The sequence below is a fragment of the Diorhabda sublineata genome, chromosome 6 (genome assembly GCF_026230105.1).
Source record: "Diorhabda sublineata isolate icDioSubl1.1 chromosome 6, icDioSubl1.1, whole genome shotgun sequence".
Taxonomy (NCBI): domain Eukaryota; kingdom Metazoa; phylum Arthropoda; class Insecta; order Coleoptera; family Chrysomelidae; genus Diorhabda; species Diorhabda sublineata.
The window spans coordinates 26,642,568-26,658,980 of NC_079479.1; the positions used below are offsets into that span (position 1 = coordinate 26,642,568).

General features: G+C 29.9%; 4 protein-coding genes across 7 annotated transcripts; 2 read left to right on the forward strand and 2 right to left on the reverse strand.

Moving 5' to 3' along the window:
• Nucleotides 1–1,088: 1,088 nt before the first annotated feature.
• On the reverse strand, nucleotides 1,089–7,168 carry LOC130446021 (transmembrane GTPase Marf). Of its 2 annotated transcripts, none has more exons than XM_056781998.1 (11): nucleotides 6,886–7,168; nucleotides 5,305–5,605; nucleotides 4,477–4,697; nucleotides 4,077–4,376; nucleotides 3,911–4,018; nucleotides 3,265–3,548; nucleotides 3,019–3,195; nucleotides 2,616–2,963; nucleotides 2,164–2,447; nucleotides 1,838–2,018; nucleotides 1,089–1,408 (listed from the first exon to the last, which is right to left on the reverse strand). In XM_056781998.1, the coding sequence occupies exons 2-11, from the start codon at nucleotides 5,513–5,515 to the stop codon at nucleotides 1,228–1,230; spliced, it is 2,295 nt and encodes a 764-aa protein (XP_056637976.1). In that variant the 5' UTR covers nucleotides 5,516–5,605; nucleotides 6,886–7,168; the 3' UTR covers nucleotides 1,089–1,227. The 2 variants fall into 2 exon arrangements, with proteins under 2 accessions (XP_056637976.1, XP_056637977.1); XM_056781999.1 differs by having other exon boundaries at nucleotides 6,801–7,155.
• A 396-nt stretch (nucleotides 7,169–7,564) lies between these two features.
• On the forward strand, nucleotides 7,565–13,085 carry LOC130445735 (inositol-pentakisphosphate 2-kinase). 2 transcript variants are annotated; one of them, XM_056781574.1, is made up of 7 exons: nucleotides 7,565–7,839; nucleotides 7,930–8,305; nucleotides 8,378–8,583; nucleotides 8,633–8,691; nucleotides 8,745–8,909; nucleotides 8,966–9,409; nucleotides 9,466–13,085. In XM_056781574.1, exons 1-7 carry the CDS (start codon nucleotides 7,753–7,755, stop codon nucleotides 9,632–9,634), a joined length of 1,506 nt encoding a protein of 501 aa, XP_056637552.1. In that variant the 5' UTR covers nucleotides 7,565–7,752; the 3' UTR covers nucleotides 9,635–13,085. The 2 variants fall into 2 exon arrangements, with proteins under 2 accessions (XP_056637552.1, XP_056637553.1); XM_056781575.1 differs by having other exon boundaries at nucleotides 7,594–7,755.
• Nucleotides 13,086–13,481: 396 nt separating this feature from the next.
• Nucleotides 13,482–15,671, forward strand: LOC130445935 (NIF3-like protein 1). Of its 2 annotated transcripts, XM_056781847.1 has the most exons (4): nucleotides 13,482–13,528; nucleotides 13,610–13,883; nucleotides 13,941–14,236; nucleotides 15,312–15,671. In XM_056781847.1, exons 2-4 carry the CDS (start codon nucleotides 13,642–13,644, stop codon nucleotides 15,569–15,571), a joined length of 798 nt encoding a protein of 265 aa, XP_056637825.1. In that variant the 5' UTR covers nucleotides 13,482–13,528; nucleotides 13,610–13,641; the 3' UTR covers nucleotides 15,572–15,671. The 2 variants fall into 2 exon arrangements, with proteins under 2 accessions (XP_056637825.1, XP_056637824.1); XM_056781846.1 differs by having other exon boundaries at nucleotides 13,518–13,883.
• LOC130445937 (28S ribosomal protein S18c, mitochondrial) lies at nucleotides 15,638–16,394 on the reverse strand. Its single transcript, XM_056781849.1, has 2 exons — nucleotides 16,129–16,394; nucleotides 15,638–16,073 (listed from the first exon to the last, which is right to left on the reverse strand). The coding sequence occupies exons 1-2, from the start codon at nucleotides 16,169–16,171 to the stop codon at nucleotides 15,730–15,732; spliced, it is 387 nt and encodes a 128-aa protein (XP_056637827.1). The 5' UTR covers nucleotides 16,172–16,394; the 3' UTR covers nucleotides 15,638–15,729.
• Nucleotides 16,395–16,413: the final 19 nt, after the last annotated feature.

Below are 16,413 nucleotides of genomic sequence, written 5' to 3' on the forward strand. Positions count from 1 at the left end.
AAATATTCTCATAGAACCACCTTACGGATACATTCTCCATGATTGGTGGTTCAAAAATGTATTAATAAAATTTTTTGGTCGGAAATAGTGCTACCAAGTAAAAGAAAAAGTTTTTAGAAATCAAAAAAAGAGGCCTAGACACTAAGGAAGAGAAAAATTACAAAACACGTTATGTAAGCACTGCATATGGTTCAATTGACATACTGATTACGAAATTCTGTATGTCATTAGAGTTTTCTTTATGCTGAAGGTCTAAAAACGACCTACATTGTGACATTATGACATAATTTTGCTTCATGATAATGCCTGTCAATATGCGTTTACTCAAACTCATGATCTGATCACAACATTTGGTTGGGAACAACTTGATTACCCTCCCTAAAATCCCAATCTAGGGATTGAAGGTAGAGTAATCAAACGTTCCTTCATTTGATGAGTGGTGACCACGTAAAAACGCCTATTTTGGAATGGGTATCAAGACAATATGAAAAGTGTCTGATGGAAATTATGTTGAAAAGTATCTTTTCAAGTTATAACAAACATACTACAAAATAGGCTCCATCAACAGCTATCATTTCTGATGAATTCTCAAACAAACAGTTGAGTAAGAGAAACTTGAAGAAAAGCGATTTTGCAGAGTTCTGGAGAATCCTCACTATACAAACGGTTGGAGCAAAAGTGAAGAAGGTGCTTAATTATCACATACGCCGATCTATTTAAAATAGCACAGACATACAGGAGGAGATAGGGATGTTCTTCCCGCAACCTGTCTTTCTTGAGATATTTATAGAAATGAATACATTTTTTTTGTACATATCATCATATAGAAATTAATACATTTTTTGTGGTACATATCATCAATACAACCAAGTCAAAATATCGCGTAACTTGTCATTTATATTTCATTTCAAAAAAAAAAAATGAAAAACTATTGTATAATCACAAATAAAAAGTAATATAATAATTGCGTATACTCATTAAATGTAACGTTAAACATTAGGCTACGTGTATTTCAATCATACTACTAAGAAAACTCACCACGCTACAAGTTATTCAAAATTAGTTTTTTTTTATATATATATATCTCCTCCGTTAGAAATTCCGATTATAACAAAAAAGTGGTAAATTTTCATCTAGCAAACAAATAATTATAAATGTTAGTTTACCTTAACGTTACACTCAAACAAATTACAAAATTAAGTGAATCGAAAAATTGTAGACATAGTTTTAATGATTCATCCTAAGATACGCCTTCTCGAATAATTCCAATTCGTGCGCTAAATAATTCGCCTTATTTCTCAATACTTTAGCCTTACTGCTCGCGTTTTCTAAACTATTCACCTCCGATTCTAATTCTTTAAGTTGTTTATCCATAACACTAGTAGCGTCATCTACTACTTGACACAATCTACAATAAAAAAATAATAAAATAATTTACCTATTACATTACGACAATAACCTTTATAAGAAAGTAAATCAATGACATTTTACAACAAAATAATGTTACACCAGATTGTAATATACCAGGTTCATACCAAAAGAATCTAGTCTACCTTCACGAACTAGATTAACTACATGCTCTGAGTTATATGTCATTTATAAATTTATAAAATGATCTATCATGTGTCATCCGTCAAATTTTCTGCATTATATGTCACTCAATAAATGTTCTGTCATTTATCAAAAGTTGTGTATCCTCTATCGAGTGTTTTGTAACATCTTTCAATTATAAATGATCTATCATGTGTCATCCGTCAAATTTTCTATCATGTGTCATCCATCAAGTGTTTTGTCATGTATCATGTCAAAATCTTGACCCTGGATTGGAATAACTTACCTAGCGAAGGTGCTACTCAATTCTTGTTGGACTTGGTGACTGCAATTAGCGGACGTTAGATCGATGATCATCCTGAGTTTTTTAGAGGCGTGTTGAGCGTATTGTTTCTTGAAAGATCTTTCTTTTGCTTTGTTTGTCCAAGTTAAACGTTCGTACAGATACAAACAACCGTATATAGCACCTAAAAATATAATTATCTTATAAATCAAATTTCAATAACGTGAATATTTCATCAATTCCTTTGCTAAATTAAATATTTTTTTAAACCATTCATTTTATTTTCTTTAATAAACAGTAGAATACAAAAGTAGATTTAGTTTCCTTACCTGTCAGAGCTACTATTCTCCAACCGATGGTCTTAAACAGAAACCCTCCTATCAATAATCCTCCCATAGTTCCTTGAGAAGATGCTCCCATAATGGCTAATCGCGACAACAATGACCAATCATCTAAACTTGTATTAGCATAGAGTAGCCTACCGTCTACGACGTCCGTAGGAGTGGATGGAATATGGGGACTAACAGGACTTTCTCTTTTTTTTCTTAGAGTCAAGAAATTCGCACCGCTACCGGCGTATTTTTGTATTAGACTCGTTAATCCCCATGAAAATCTAAAATTATTAATAAATAAATTCCCTGCTTACATTTTCTTACATGTTTTTCCAACACTACAAGATAATAGCTGTGTAATCATATAGGTAAAAGTCAAGTTACAAGGGAAAGAACTTATTACCATTATCTCTTGGATTTAAAATTTAGGTATAAGTACATTGCTTTACCTGAATTCTAAATCCTCTTGGAAATCCGCACACAAATTATCACAATTCAATCTGTATAATATTTCAAAAGGTTCTCTTCTGGGTGTTACAATATTAGAGACGGTCTTGTAACTTTCTGGTATTAGAGCCTCCATTCTTTCCGTCATTTCTCTTTGGCTGGCTTCCATATTGAGAGCTAGTGCTGTAGATAATCGAGCTCTTAGATTAGAACCTAGGCCTGTTTCCACGTGAAGATGAAGTTCTTTTTTATATACGTTCAATACTAAAGGTTCAGGATGGAAAGGTAAATTGAAATCGTCCACGAGAGTATTGAGACGTCGGATTTCTTCACTAAGAGCTTTAGAAACACTAAAAAAATTATTTTTTATCAATAAATATGGAATATCCAATTTTATTTACTTACCGTTGTTCAACGTCTTCTACCATACTATGAATTTTTTTCTTCATTTCTTGTGTGACCACCATCAGTTGTTGTTCGGTGTAATTGATTTTTTCGTTAAGTTCTTTGCGATTGGCCAATTTTTCTTCTTTCAATCTCACAGCATCGGAGTATATGTTTTCTAATATATCTCGTAGTTCGCTATATAAAAAAAAATTCAAAAAAAAACATGAAAAACCCAATTTTTTTTTATTCTAGTAGTCTACTTACTTCGCTATAAATTTTCCTCTTTGAGAATGTTGTTCGAATTTTGTTTTTACGGCCGATTTGGAGATGCACTCTTCGAATTTCTTTTCAAAATCTTGAAATTCAAAATATCTAGTTTGGAAACCTTCTGTAAATGGTATTGTAACTGGTTTTCCTTCCGACATCCTAGCTTGCAATACTTCCTTCGCGGAAATGAAGAAGATTCTTTCATCTGCTTCCTTAGGCGTACATACTTTCAATTCTTTTACTAGAAAATCTACTGCTCGTTCTTGATGTTGTTTCCTCACCTAAATCAAAACCAACTACATATAACTACCTGCATAATGGTCGTAATCGTATATAAAAAAAACTTCATTTCAATATATAAGTTCCCTTTTTAGTTGTAGTATTAAAAATTGAAATACAATAATGTCCTTCATAAAAAACGATGTTACTGCATGCATAGTTATCAAATTACAACTCACCTCTTCCTGCTCATTGCAATGCTTATTCAAAAGAAAAAGAGTGACAGCTTTTAAGGTGTTAAATACTGTATGATATTAAAAACGAAAAATAATGAATTGATGCTTTAGCACAGGACTATTTACTAATAAGCAGTGCAAAGCATGTAAAATGAGGTGTTCAATACTTTTAATGAAAATAATTTTACCTGATCTAAAAATTCTGGTTCAGTAGCTGAAGCGTCCCATCTATTATTCAAAATGAATATATTTGGTTTTGATAATTTAGTCGATACTTTATGGAAAAAATTCTTTTCCTAAAAATGTTTACAAGAAATTTTAATATAGAATTAATTATGAGTTATATTATCTTACAGTCACCATTAAAGTTGATTCAGCATTAGCTACCAATACAAAAACATCTGCATCTAAGCAATGCTTGTCAATCCATTCGTCAAGATTTGGGGTAACGTCTACTCCAGGTGAATCCACGAATACAACATCATCGCGAAGTAGAAGGCACCTATTTTTCGGCCAAAACACCTTGACCAATGACGATTCGTTAAGTTTTTCTTTACACAATGCATGTGCTAATTGTCCTACAGATTCTACTGCGCAATGTTCATCTGAGCCCTCTAAGACTAAGTATGGCTCATCTGAAGGTGCGCCTTCCACCTAAAAGAAATTTTATATTTTAAATATTTTAAATAATCGTATTGAGTTGTATATAATTTTAGATTAATATTTAAAATATGTGAAATTAAACAAGACTTACCTGTAGAAAACAATTGGTGGTATGTCCAATTCCGCTTGGTAATATTTTGTCTCTAAGCATAGCATTTATTACAGAACTTTTTCCATTTGAGGTTCTTCCAAAGAAAGCTACTTTCATATGATCTCTTTGCAATACATCTCTTATACTATGTACTTTATTAACAAATTCTTCAGTTTCTTTAACTTTTTCACCATTTACTATTTTTCCATCTTTCTCAATTTCTATAAATACCATAGAATACTAAGTTGGAGTTTCTGATACAAATTTTAATACCAAAGATTATGCCTTCAGAGACCAAAGGTTTCTCAAGTCTCTGAAGATGATAACATGGTTAGAGATACTTCCATCAGACTGTGTAATTTAGACTAATGTACCTAAATATTTCTCATAAATCCCTCAATCTAATGGTGAAAATAGTGTAAAAGTTTATTAAGATAATTACATGTTTCAAAACAAAGTTTTCGTGTCCAGAGTCCAAAATATTCTCTAGTCTATTAAGACAATAACCTGGTTATAGAAATGTTCATCAGACAGTGTAAATTACACCAATTTACCTGAACCTTTCTCATAAATCTCTCAATCTAATGGTGAAAATGGTGTAAAAATTCATTAAAATAATTACATATTTCAATAACAAAGTTTTCATATTCAGATACTAAAGGTTTCTTAATTCTATGAAGATGATAACCTGGTTATAGACAGTAATAACCTTTCTCGGAAATCACTCTAACTAATGATGAAAATGGTAAAAGAATCCATTAAGTAGTTTGTGTTTTTATCATGAACGAACCATTGTTTTATATTATGTAGTGATAATTTTTCACTTACCGTGCATATAATCAACAGTATCCTTGACATATTCTTCAATTTCTCCAAAAATATCATTGATCTTTTTCTTTGCTTTGACAAATATCTGTAAAGGAGAATTATCTAATGGTATTCGTTTTCCTCTTTCTGTTAAAACTGTTGTGACAGGAGGCCTGTTATGAGGTCCGTCACCAGACATATAAGATATCGTGCGATTTACATAAGCGGCCATATCATGCGTGTTCCTATTGTGTTTGTATAATAAATAAAGCTTCCAATACACTAAAATTAATCGGCATGCACTGGTAATCGACCCCAATTACTGAAACAAAAAATAATAAACATTGAAAATATTAAGCTATTAAAGAATGAACAAGGACCAGAAAGAGAAAATTTTAATCAAATTTTTTAATATTTTAAATTTATTGTTCTCATGAATATTTTTGCATGAATTTCCTACATATATTTAAAAAAGTTCAACTAATCATTAATATTTTTAATTGTTCGAATAAAAGTGATTAGTATTTGGTAAATAAATTTTATACTCTACATTTAAAATTAAATTGATTGCTTTCATATATAAGGTACATTACTTCCAGTCCTTGTTGATGACATTCATAAACTAGAATAAATATTGTGAATATAAAAAATTAACTTAAAATGTGTTTTCTACAAAACTACATTAGTAAAATAAAATATATATATATATATATATATATATATATATATATATATATATATATATATATATATATATATATATATAATATAAAATAGAAGAAAATTCATGCCTGTGCTATACCTGACGAAAGACTGACAGAAAATGTGATACATCAGGGGGCCAATAAGAACAACTATTTATATGATATGAGTATTAGAGAAAAGGACACGTAAGCATAATTCAGAAGATTTCTTAGATAAATGAGGTCAAATGAAAACCTTAAATTCTTAATTTCACAGTAGAAAAAAAATTGTATAGGCACAAAGTTTGAATCAAAACAAAAATCACAGAAAACATCAAGGCGCTTGATAGGCTTTACTTGCATAAATAAGATAGTTAACATCTATTGAAAGACAAAAAAGCACAAATAATGTCTTCTGCTGATCTGTAATTTTTATAATTTACTAATTATTTCTGATATTCTTTAATATTACTGAAATTAAGAGTTGGAAAACATGTTTTTTCAACCAAGACATTCAGCATTTGGTATTTTGTTCATTTATAATATGGTTGAAATAATAAAATTTAGTAATATTGCAACAAAAATTTAAATTAAGACAATTACACCAAATTAATTATTTACATGATTATAATAATTAGTTTCATCCCAATGGAACTTTCTGAGAATCTTGACATATGTTGAAATATTGTATAAATTGACATAATTAAGAGGGAATCTACAACACATGACATTTTGAACTACAAAGCAGTGGTAAATGAAGAAATTTGAAAATATAATAATTAATTAATAACGCAAATAAAACATGCTGATGTAGTGCTTTGAATAGTTATTAACCTGATTGTTAGTAGGCATTTTCCAACCACAAAATCTCCTCTCTATTACAAATATAACATTTAATAAACATATATTTCTATCTCACCGATTATAGTAGAGCTGTATTCTTTATATTTTTATCAAATATATAAAAATTGTGGGTAAAAATAAACTTGGCAGACATAAAGTCTATGACATTGGAAAATCAATTGTCGATTGTTTTATTATGACACTTTGTATCCGTACTCGAAATGTTTCAGTCAAAGATGTTATTTGATTAATATTTGGTCATTATCATTGATTACGTAATTAATAAATACAAAAAATAATTTTTAACCACGAGTTTCATAAATTACCACTATTGACAGTAGTGGTCGAAAACCATCGATAGCTGTCGATATAGTCGAGTAGAATCGAAAAATTTTTTTTTTAGTATCGAGAGCTTAGTCACTAGTTAATAAACCCTGATTCTTAAATTCCGTCATAATACCGACTATTTTTTTAGATTTTCAGTTTGTATTTTACATCAATGTTCTTAGAAAAGATAAAGGGGAGGATTAGAAGAAATTCTGGGGACAAAAATCAACTGGTTGAATATGACAAATGTATGAAAAAGAAAATATTCAAATAAATAATATGTTGTTGTTGGCAAATGGACAATCTTTTGAAATGATTTTTTAAATTCATATTTCCTATATATTATATATAATTAATTTTATTGATAAATATCGATGTCAATCGATAGTGTGACTGACTTGTTCTCGGTAACCAGCTGACAGTCTTTTGACAGTAGACACTAATATAATGTCATTAGTGCAAATTATGTTCTGACAAAATTTCCATTTTTGAAAATTACTAATATACAAACATGATCAACCCGATAGTCGATAAGAATTGAAAATATATTATATTAATTACTATAGAAGATTATTATTGTGGATAAAATTTTAAGCATCCTATCGTACATATTTTCATGGTAACGATTACTTCATTCTGCACATTCACTTACTATGTATTTCTATGGCCTTTAGCGATAATTCCACCAACCAATTTAAAAAAAGTAATACGATTTTTAAATTAAATGTGCAATTTTAATTATGTAATTAAAAAAGAAAGTAACCAGAAGATTCCAAATTGTTTATTGATGTAGGTATTCCATCATACGTTAAAAATGCCTTCAAGTGGGGATCAATCATTTACCATGTTTGAAATGCCTTCGAATTGGCTTTACAGAGGCGAAGGTAATTGCAATATCGTATTATCATTACCCCAATTGGGAAAAATACTTCGTATACGAAAAATAGATAGTCCCAGATCTTTCATAGGTTGGTTATTAAAATGGATAAGTGATTTGCTTTACTGGTATACTGGTGGAGATATTATGGAAGAATTGCGAGACCTTAAATTTTATTCCACCATAATGAGACCTTTGGTAGGAATAAAATATACGTCAGAAGCTAGTCAGGTTGTTTTAAATTGGAAGCAAGTTAGAATACTTGAAGAGGAACTAGTTAGATATAGACCAGGTATTTATTTACATCAACTAATAATTATTTTATAAAGCTCGACCAATTGAAGTACAAATTAGCTCATTTTAGAACGCAGAAAACATAAAATCTTACAATGTGGTAGGGCATCATTGTTTAATGATTTTGCTTTTATACCTGAAGATGAATATGATTATTTACCATTTGATGTAGCAGATGATACTTTTGCTATTGAACTGAAACCTAAACAGGGTTGGAGACCTTTGAGTGAAAAACATTATCCCGCTTGTGTTTACTGTATGAATCAATATTATAAGGTAACAAATGATATTAAATTTATTTTATATTTATTTTATTGTATTGTAGTTGCAACAAAAAAAAATTAAGGTACTCAGCAATTATTGTCCAGAAGATCTTTTTTCGGGGTAAGTATATAATAATTCTTGAACAAATTCATGTTTATTATTTTTTATTTTAGTAATGAATCTAGGATGATGCGTGCCATATATTCCTTAATACAAGTGCCTCAAAATAATTTTAGAATTTTTAAAAATGGTACTTTAATTTACGGAGAACATACCGCCACTGATTTCTCCAATATAGTTAGAAGTTTTTTTGGTAATAGGGATGATATGTCCCAAAAGTAAGTAATATATATTTTTTTATTTGTAATTAATAATAATTTATTTTTTATTTTAGATTAGTAGAGGAATTTTCAAATTTGGTGAGGAAATGTTTAATAACGAATTTTATGAATGTCAATTTAACTGAAGGATGTGAGGAACGACTGTTTTGTGAATGGAACAAAATAATCCAAGGTTCAAACGCGCATATTTTACCAAAAAACTGTGTTCTTGAAAAGATTTTATCAATACAGATGTTAGATATTGAAGGAAGTGTTTATTACGATAAATTATTAAACAATAGGGAAGTTTTAGAAGACTGGAAATATATTGACCTACTTTTGAATAAAATAAACAATTCTAACGAATGTTTTTGTTTAAAATGTACGATTATGATGTTAGGTAACGTAAATAGAAGAGAAGAAGAAGTTGATTTGACTTTTATACCGTATTTAATTTCTGCAGTAGCCAAAGATTGTTCTCTAATGATAACAGTTAAGAGAGTTGATGAAAACATTAGGTGAGGTTTTTATTAATATATTTTTCTAATCATTTATATAATTAAATTTATTTTAGTGATGATCTCGAAATAAGAAATATAATTAGAACAAATTATGGTCATTTTTTGGTAAATATTGGAGTTTTCGATTTATATCCGAAGCCGTTATCATCGATAAGAAAACACTGTCAAAGAAACAAAGAGATATTTAAAGCTTACGTCGCAGGAACGACGAAAAAAATATAAATTATTTACTCTGAAATATTTTATAGATAATAAGAGCCGTTCTCATGTTTAACTTGGAATTACTGTAAACATGGACCTTCTAGCTCGGTAAAAATCAATTGTAGCCTGAAAGGGTTAATTAATATTATTATAAACGGTTGATGTAATCAGAGAGGTAGTGTTAAGAATGGGAACGGTCATACAAGGTGAAATGTGAAATTTTAAATGGGTAATTAGGGAAACGGTTTAATACTATATGGGTATATTTTTAACTATCTAGATAAATTTTTTAGTCCAGAATTAATGCCATTATATTCATAAGGTGGATGTAAGTTATATTATTCAATAATTTCTGAAAATCAACTATCAAAGTTTCATAGTAATGAATGTTATACAGGGAGAATAAAAAATAATGATATTGATTAAAGACTAAAGTATGTTTGAACAAAAAAATTTTTTATAATGTATGAAATGAATGAATCATAACAAATGTGGTCTTGTAGAACCTCTCTTAGGTAATTAAGAACAGTAAACAACACTCCATTTTTAATGAAGAATAGCTCAAAAGATATGCCTCTCTATAATTTAGACTATAAACTTAAATGGATTGCTATTTTGGTCAAGAAAGTGGACAAAAATGTAAAAGGGCCAACATTAAAACGATTTTGCATTATTTTAATGATTTCAAATGAATTTAAAAGAGGTTATATGCTTTGGATATGATTTTTTAAAGTTTAAAAACAAATTTTTATTGTTTTAGAATAATCAGATTTCTAATAGTAGTCCATGTAATTGTATAGTGAAAGCCTAAAAACTTGTTTTACTCCAACTTTCTGTTTAGTAGCTTTGTTTTTAGGTAAACAATATTTGGAATAGATGATTTTATCGTCAAAAAATTTGAATTGAAGTAAAAGATATTTTCGAAATGTAATCTGTGATACAACTATGTGTGAATTAGATCATCTATTAATATTTTTATTGAATTTGTGTTAACAATTAACAGGCGCTGTTTTGTAGGAAACCTAATTTGATGTATTTCAATGGATTCAAGTCTAATTGACTATATTAAACTCAAGTTACAAAGGCATCTTTAGATCCAATATCGCTATTACTTTGACTGGTCGTCTCTGTAACTTGAATTTTGTCCAAAATTATTGAAAGATTTGCAGTAAAATTGTATTTAACAAAAAATGAAACGTACAAATTTTTTTAATACCCTTATTTTTGTTTGTGTCAAATATCGCCAATGAAAGTTAAAATTGATTAGATTCAATTGAATAAGAATCATTTATATAAGTTTGGACCTTAACAGTTAAGTTTTTTTATTTATTATAACAATAATTGTATCGATTATCCCAAATTCGATTTAATACATCAAACTATTAGAAAGTACATAAATTGATTACAGATCCATATTGAAAATAGTTATTAGTATGTTTATGTTCGAAAGAAATACATAAATCTAACTTAGTATAAGTTATAGTAACCAAAATTAAATAATTGACGTGAAAAGTTGTTGTCAGGTCAGTATTTCAAGTTAATTATTAGTTTTTCACATTGTTCTTGAAATCCCTAAACTAGGGCTCCACTACTGTACATGTCTATATCTATCGATTAGTCTTTGTCCAATTCAGGTCCTTTTGAGTGGTTAAAATATAATCCTGGATATATCTGATTTAGAAATAATCCTGTGTGTCTTAAGATTGGTGACACGAAAAGCTGATCTGACCTGACTCTTTTTTATCGATACTACCACGACAAATATTCTTCCGACTTGTCCAAGATAATTTCACCTAGAGCAGTGTCTGCAAATCAGGTTGCCGTAGTTCATGAACGCCGTTTTCGCCTGCTGACGCCCTGAATGGGACTCTATTCTTTGGAGAATTGCAAACCTGTGGAATACAAGCTACAAAAGCTTAAGTTCAATATCCACAGGCATCTCTATACTGTAGGCACCACTCGAACTACTCGAGTTCAATGGGGGTTGTCCACTTGTGCTTGTTTAAAAATACGGTAATTTTTTAGATTAGGTTACACGAACAAGAATATATATGTCAGGTTATTTGGATCATAAAATGGCTATTATTAAGGTATGGATCAAAATTTTAGGTTATTTGGATCATAAAATGGCTATAATTGAGATATAGATTGTAATGTTAGGTTATTTGGATCATAAAATGGATAAATAGGTTAAAAGGATACGTTGTTTGGATCTTAAAATGGCTATTATTGAGATATAGATTAAAATGTCAGGTTATATGGATCATAAAATGGCTTTAATTGGGATATAGGTTAAAAGGGTACGTTATTTGGGTTATAAAATGGCTATATTTAGAACAAATATTAAAGGGGCAAGTTATGGCTATAGTTGAGATATAAAATACTGAAAGGGTAGGTTATTTGGATTATAAAATGGATATAATCGGGATATAGGTTAAAAGAATATATTATTTCGCGCAGTAACATACTTTTTTTTTGTTTCAAAAATCAAATAATAATAATTTTTCAGTGACTAATATTTAAATTAATCGTTGAAAGAAATAAAAGAGGAACAGAATAGGGCAGAGTGAAAAATTCGTCTAAAGATCAATTTCGATAGGATACTTCGGAGACATTTGATGAAAATTCTTTGTGTAAAGTATCTTGAAATAAAATTCAGCAATATATTGCTTATAATGATAACAAGATCTGCCATAAGGCTGAATATTATCACGCAAATCTCTCCAGAGTCCCTCTATATATTTTGAGAGTGTGCTTTTGTTACATCCTTTGTTCTCGACACAAATTATTATCTATTCGTCAACTATCAGACATGATTTTTGTACCAGGTTGTATTCGACGCCTTGAAGAATATGTGCAGATCTTGGTAAAGCAATATTTCGTCACCGGATCCATCCAACCAAGCGCCCATGATCCAATCCCGATGATATTTACGTCGACCAAGAATTGCTTCATCAATATAGTTCAACTGTATGACTGCGTTGAGGACGATTATTTACCAAAAATTGATAAATCATCAATAAAAAATAATCAAAATTATACTTTACCTCCAAGAAGATAAAAAATAGGAAAATGAGAAAAAAATGATATATACCTCTCTACAAAATGAAATCCAATCACAAGCAGTGGTTGCTGTTATCAGAAATTCTTCTTGATGAGGTGGTCGATAATAAATAAAATAAGCCATGATTCTATATAGATTTTTTATATCTATTTGAATTATTATTCAGCGTAATTTTCTCTATAACATAATAAAATTTTAACGAAATCCGAAAGGTGTAACCTAATCTAGATAAGTAATTGCCGAAGATACTTTTACAACTTTTTGATTTATATATTTTGATAATATACAAATATTTACTGTAGATCTTCCAAAATATTATATTTATATTTTGTAGTGTTTCAATTTTTAAAATTTTATTATACTTATATGTATGTTTTTATTTTATTCAATAAATAATAATTATATAAATATTTACTTTTATTAAACAATACCGTGTTAATCAAAAGCTCCGTTTTTTTATACAGTAAAGGAAGAAAATGTGAAGCCGTTGAGCACACACGCCCGTCGCGCCCCACTTGACGTTACCAGAGGTCGATGTCCTTTGAGAAGCCAATCAGGCGCTTCGGCTTGAAACCTTTGATGTCATCGAGTGAGTGCAGGACACTCGAAGATAACGTAGTTTAAGGTTTCGTCCTCCTCCATGCACCAACGGCACTCCAGATCGTCCGTGATGCCCCACATTATTTATTACTTTAAACAATTTTACTGATTTTCAACTTGGTGGGAATTTATGTAACTTCTTATGTCTAATTTGACCGGACTATTAATAATTATGATAAAAAACTATTATTAGGAATCCCCTGCGCTATATGCAACTTACTATATTATATACCTAACCTTACTTTAATAAGGTAAGAATTTTTATAGGAACCAAAGTATTATGTTTTACAAAATTAGCCGGTTATTAAGTGCCAAACGTTCTTTATTTTCAGTTTATTCAAACACTGGCTCTCAATTCAACAGAATGGGTTTACCACTGTCAGATGTAATTAAGCAACTAGAAAAAATAGCTCCCTTAAATCTAGCTGAACCTTGGGATAACGTAGGGTTATTAGTTGAACCGTCTATAGGTGCACTAGTTAATACCGTTCTCTTAACGATTGATCTGACTGAGGATATAGTGGACGAAGCTATCGAGAATAAAAGTAGATTGATAATTAGTTATCATCCTAATATTTTTAAACCACTCAAATGCGTAAGCCAAAAGTACATCAAGTTATATTTGAATTAATCATACAAAATATCAATAAAATCAACTTTTAGACATTGGAAAGAGAGAATTATCACAAAATGTATTAAAAATGATATAGCAGTATTTAGTCCTCATACTAGTTGGGATACTATGAGTAATGGTATTAACGATTGGTTAGCTTCGGCTTTTAACGTCGAAACAGTTAGGCCTATTATGGCGCATAAAGATGATCCTACAGAGAGAATGGGATCGGGAAGATATATAACTCTTAATCATGTTATTTCACTAAAAGAAGCTATTGATATAGTAAAAAAACATATAGGTATTCCATATCTCCGTGTAGGCGTTGGGAGACAAAGAGATGTCGGTAAGTATAGAGACGTTCCTCTCTTTTGCGATAATCACAATGTTCCTGGATTCAAATATCTCGCTGTATACTCCCCCACTATTCATTTATCGCATCTACTCAGTTATTGGGGTGAGCAGAGGGGCATCTACGACCTTGTACTTTGTTTTAAAAATTCTATTGACGCTTAGTAAGGTAAATTTTGAGACTGTTAAGTGATCATTCCATTAAGGGGGTATTAACACCCATAACAATGAAAAATTTGACAAAAGAAAACATTGATAGTGATAAAAATATATTTAGGCAATTCCAATAGTCAGGATACCTTCTAACTCATTATTGGTAGTGATCTTTTTTAGAGTTTTCAGTAACAAATGCTTAGTAATCGGTTTTCTTTTGCACCATGAACAGTTGTTGATGAAAGGAACCTCCACCATACCTTCTTCAAATATGTTGCTGCTTTTACTTGGAGTAGGCCACAAATAAGAAAATTACTTTTATGCTAAAAAATAACGTCGCAAATTTGAGAGTGTGTTGGTTCAAGGTGTTTTGACATAATAATATCCCATTTAAGAACATTGCACAAATGTAACCCAGACGGAGATACAACCTCTTGTGTGTAAAGACTCTAAAGACCATACATATAATTATTTATAGAGGATTTTAGTATTTAAAATAGGTCTGTAAACAGATACAATGTCTTTAATAGTCTGGAATTCGTCGAGTATGGTCGTCGTATTGAAGATTAACTATTTATTCTATTGTTTAATAAATAATTTTCAGTAGTTTCAATGCTTAAATACAGAGAATATAGTCAACCATCATTGGTTAGCCCGAAGATACATTACAAAAGGCATAAAAAACCCTCGTTAATGTAGAGTGACCGTAATCTTGTTCTTGTTTTAATGTTAAGCTTTTTCAAAGGTTAGATTGGAATTATCTGCCCCTTATCATCCATATTTCCATGTTTTTCTGTCACTGGCAAGTACTTTCATTTTTTGTATGGTCCATTACTTCATTTTAGGAATGATTTAGTTAAAATAAACGTTCATCTAAATATTTTTTTTCTATTAATTGATCGGAAATACTATTACAGACTCCCCAATATCCAGTATAGCTATTTGTGCTGGGTCTGGTAGCTCAGTTCTTGGTCCAGCGGTAGCAGACTTGTACCTCACTGGAGAAATGTTACATCATGATGTATTAGAAGCTACTCAACAAGGAATAAATGTCATTTTGTGTAACCATAGTGATTCAGAAAGAGGATTCCTCAAGTATTTTCAACAAAAATTTCAAATTGAAGGATTGAATGTGCTGGTATCCAAAGTCGATAGGGACTGTCTAAAAACTATGTAAATATGGTTTACAATATATAAATTTAATGGTTGGTGTATATCATCAAGAGATTTTGTTATTGAATTTAAAGAAATTTAAAAAAAAAGTATCAGATTTTCAACTAACATGATTTTATTATATAAAACCTAATATCCAAACTAATTTCAAACAGAAAAATTTTAAAATCTATGTGGCCTCAATGGTTTTTCTACATTAAACAATTCAGGATCCTGCATAAAAACTGGTTCTTTCAGGTAATAAGCCATAAGACCGGCGTTTTGGGCTTTCACTATTTCACTTTCAACTTTTTCTTGTTGTTTCTTACATAAACCTGTTATATGTCTACCATAAATACGTCCGGTATATGGAGATTGAAACTGTGACAATAATCTGACGTTTTTATAATCGGCATGTATGTTATGCTTGCATAATAGACATTGGATTTGTTCCTTTTCGTATGGATTTTTCATTTCAAAATCGGGAACATCGGGGGTGCTGCTACACGTTCGGATTATAAACGGCCCTACGAAAAAGATTCTTTTAATATTTAATAATGTATTAAACTAGTTTCAACTTACTATTATTAATAATTTGATGAGTTAAACGCCGTAATATGTTCATTATAGAAGTATAAATTTTAAGATAGATTTAGAGGTTATTTACTTCGTCTTTCTTGGTATAGAAGAATGGCCTTTAGCGATACATTTTATTAACGTTAATCAATTTTTCACAAGGATAATTGTATCACAATTATTTTTATTGGAAGTTTGTATTTTACATACCTCGTTTTTTCCATTTCCATGTCGTATTTAAAGATAAGATGGAAAATGTGCGGGAAAGAAGCTCCTACAACTTACCAGACT

Bases quoted from the DNA above. Each gene is read 5' to 3' on its own strand.
- LOC130446021 (XM_056781998.1), bottom strand. From the start codon at position 5,515: ATGGCCGCTTATGTAAATCGCACGATATCTTATATGTCTGGTGACGGA. The intron at 3,549-3,910 runs GTAAAATTATTT...GTTTTGATTTAG, and splicing joins AACCAGAATTTTTAGATCAG to GTGAGGAAACAACATCAAGA. The intron at 1,409-1,837 runs GTAAGTTATTCC...TTTTTATTGTAG, and splicing joins TTGAGTAGCACCTTCGCTAG to ATTGTGTCAAGTAGTAGATG.
- LOC130445735 (XM_056781574.1), top strand. From the start codon at position 7,753: ATGGTAACGATTACTTCATTCTGCACATTCACTTACTATGTATTTCTA. The intron at 8,584-8,632 runs GTAACAAATGAT...ATTGTATTGTAG, and splicing joins GTATGAATCAATATTATAAG to TTGCAACAAAAAAAAATTAA. The intron at 8,910-8,965 runs GTAAGTAATATA...TTTTTATTTTAG, and splicing joins AGGGATGATATGTCCCAAAA to ATTAGTAGAGGAATTTTCAA.
- LOC130445935 (XM_056781846.1), top strand. From the start codon at position 13,558: ATGTTTTACAAAATTAGCCGGTTATTAAGTGCCAAACGTTCTTTATTT. The intron at 13,884-13,940 runs GTACATCAAGTT...ATCAACTTTTAG, and splicing joins CTCAAATGCGTAAGCCAAAA to ACATTGGAAAGAGAGAATTA. The intron at 14,237-15,311 runs GTAAGTATAGAG...ATACTATTACAG, and splicing joins TGGGAGACAAAGAGATGTCG to ACTCCCCAATATCCAGTATA.
- LOC130445937 (XM_056781849.1), bottom strand. From the start codon at position 16,171: ATGAACATATTACGGCGTTTAACTCATCAAATTATTAATAATA. The intron at 16,074-16,128 runs GTAAGTTGAAAC...TCTTTTTCGTAG, and splicing joins TCATCAAATTATTAATAATA to GGCCGTTTATAATCCGAACG.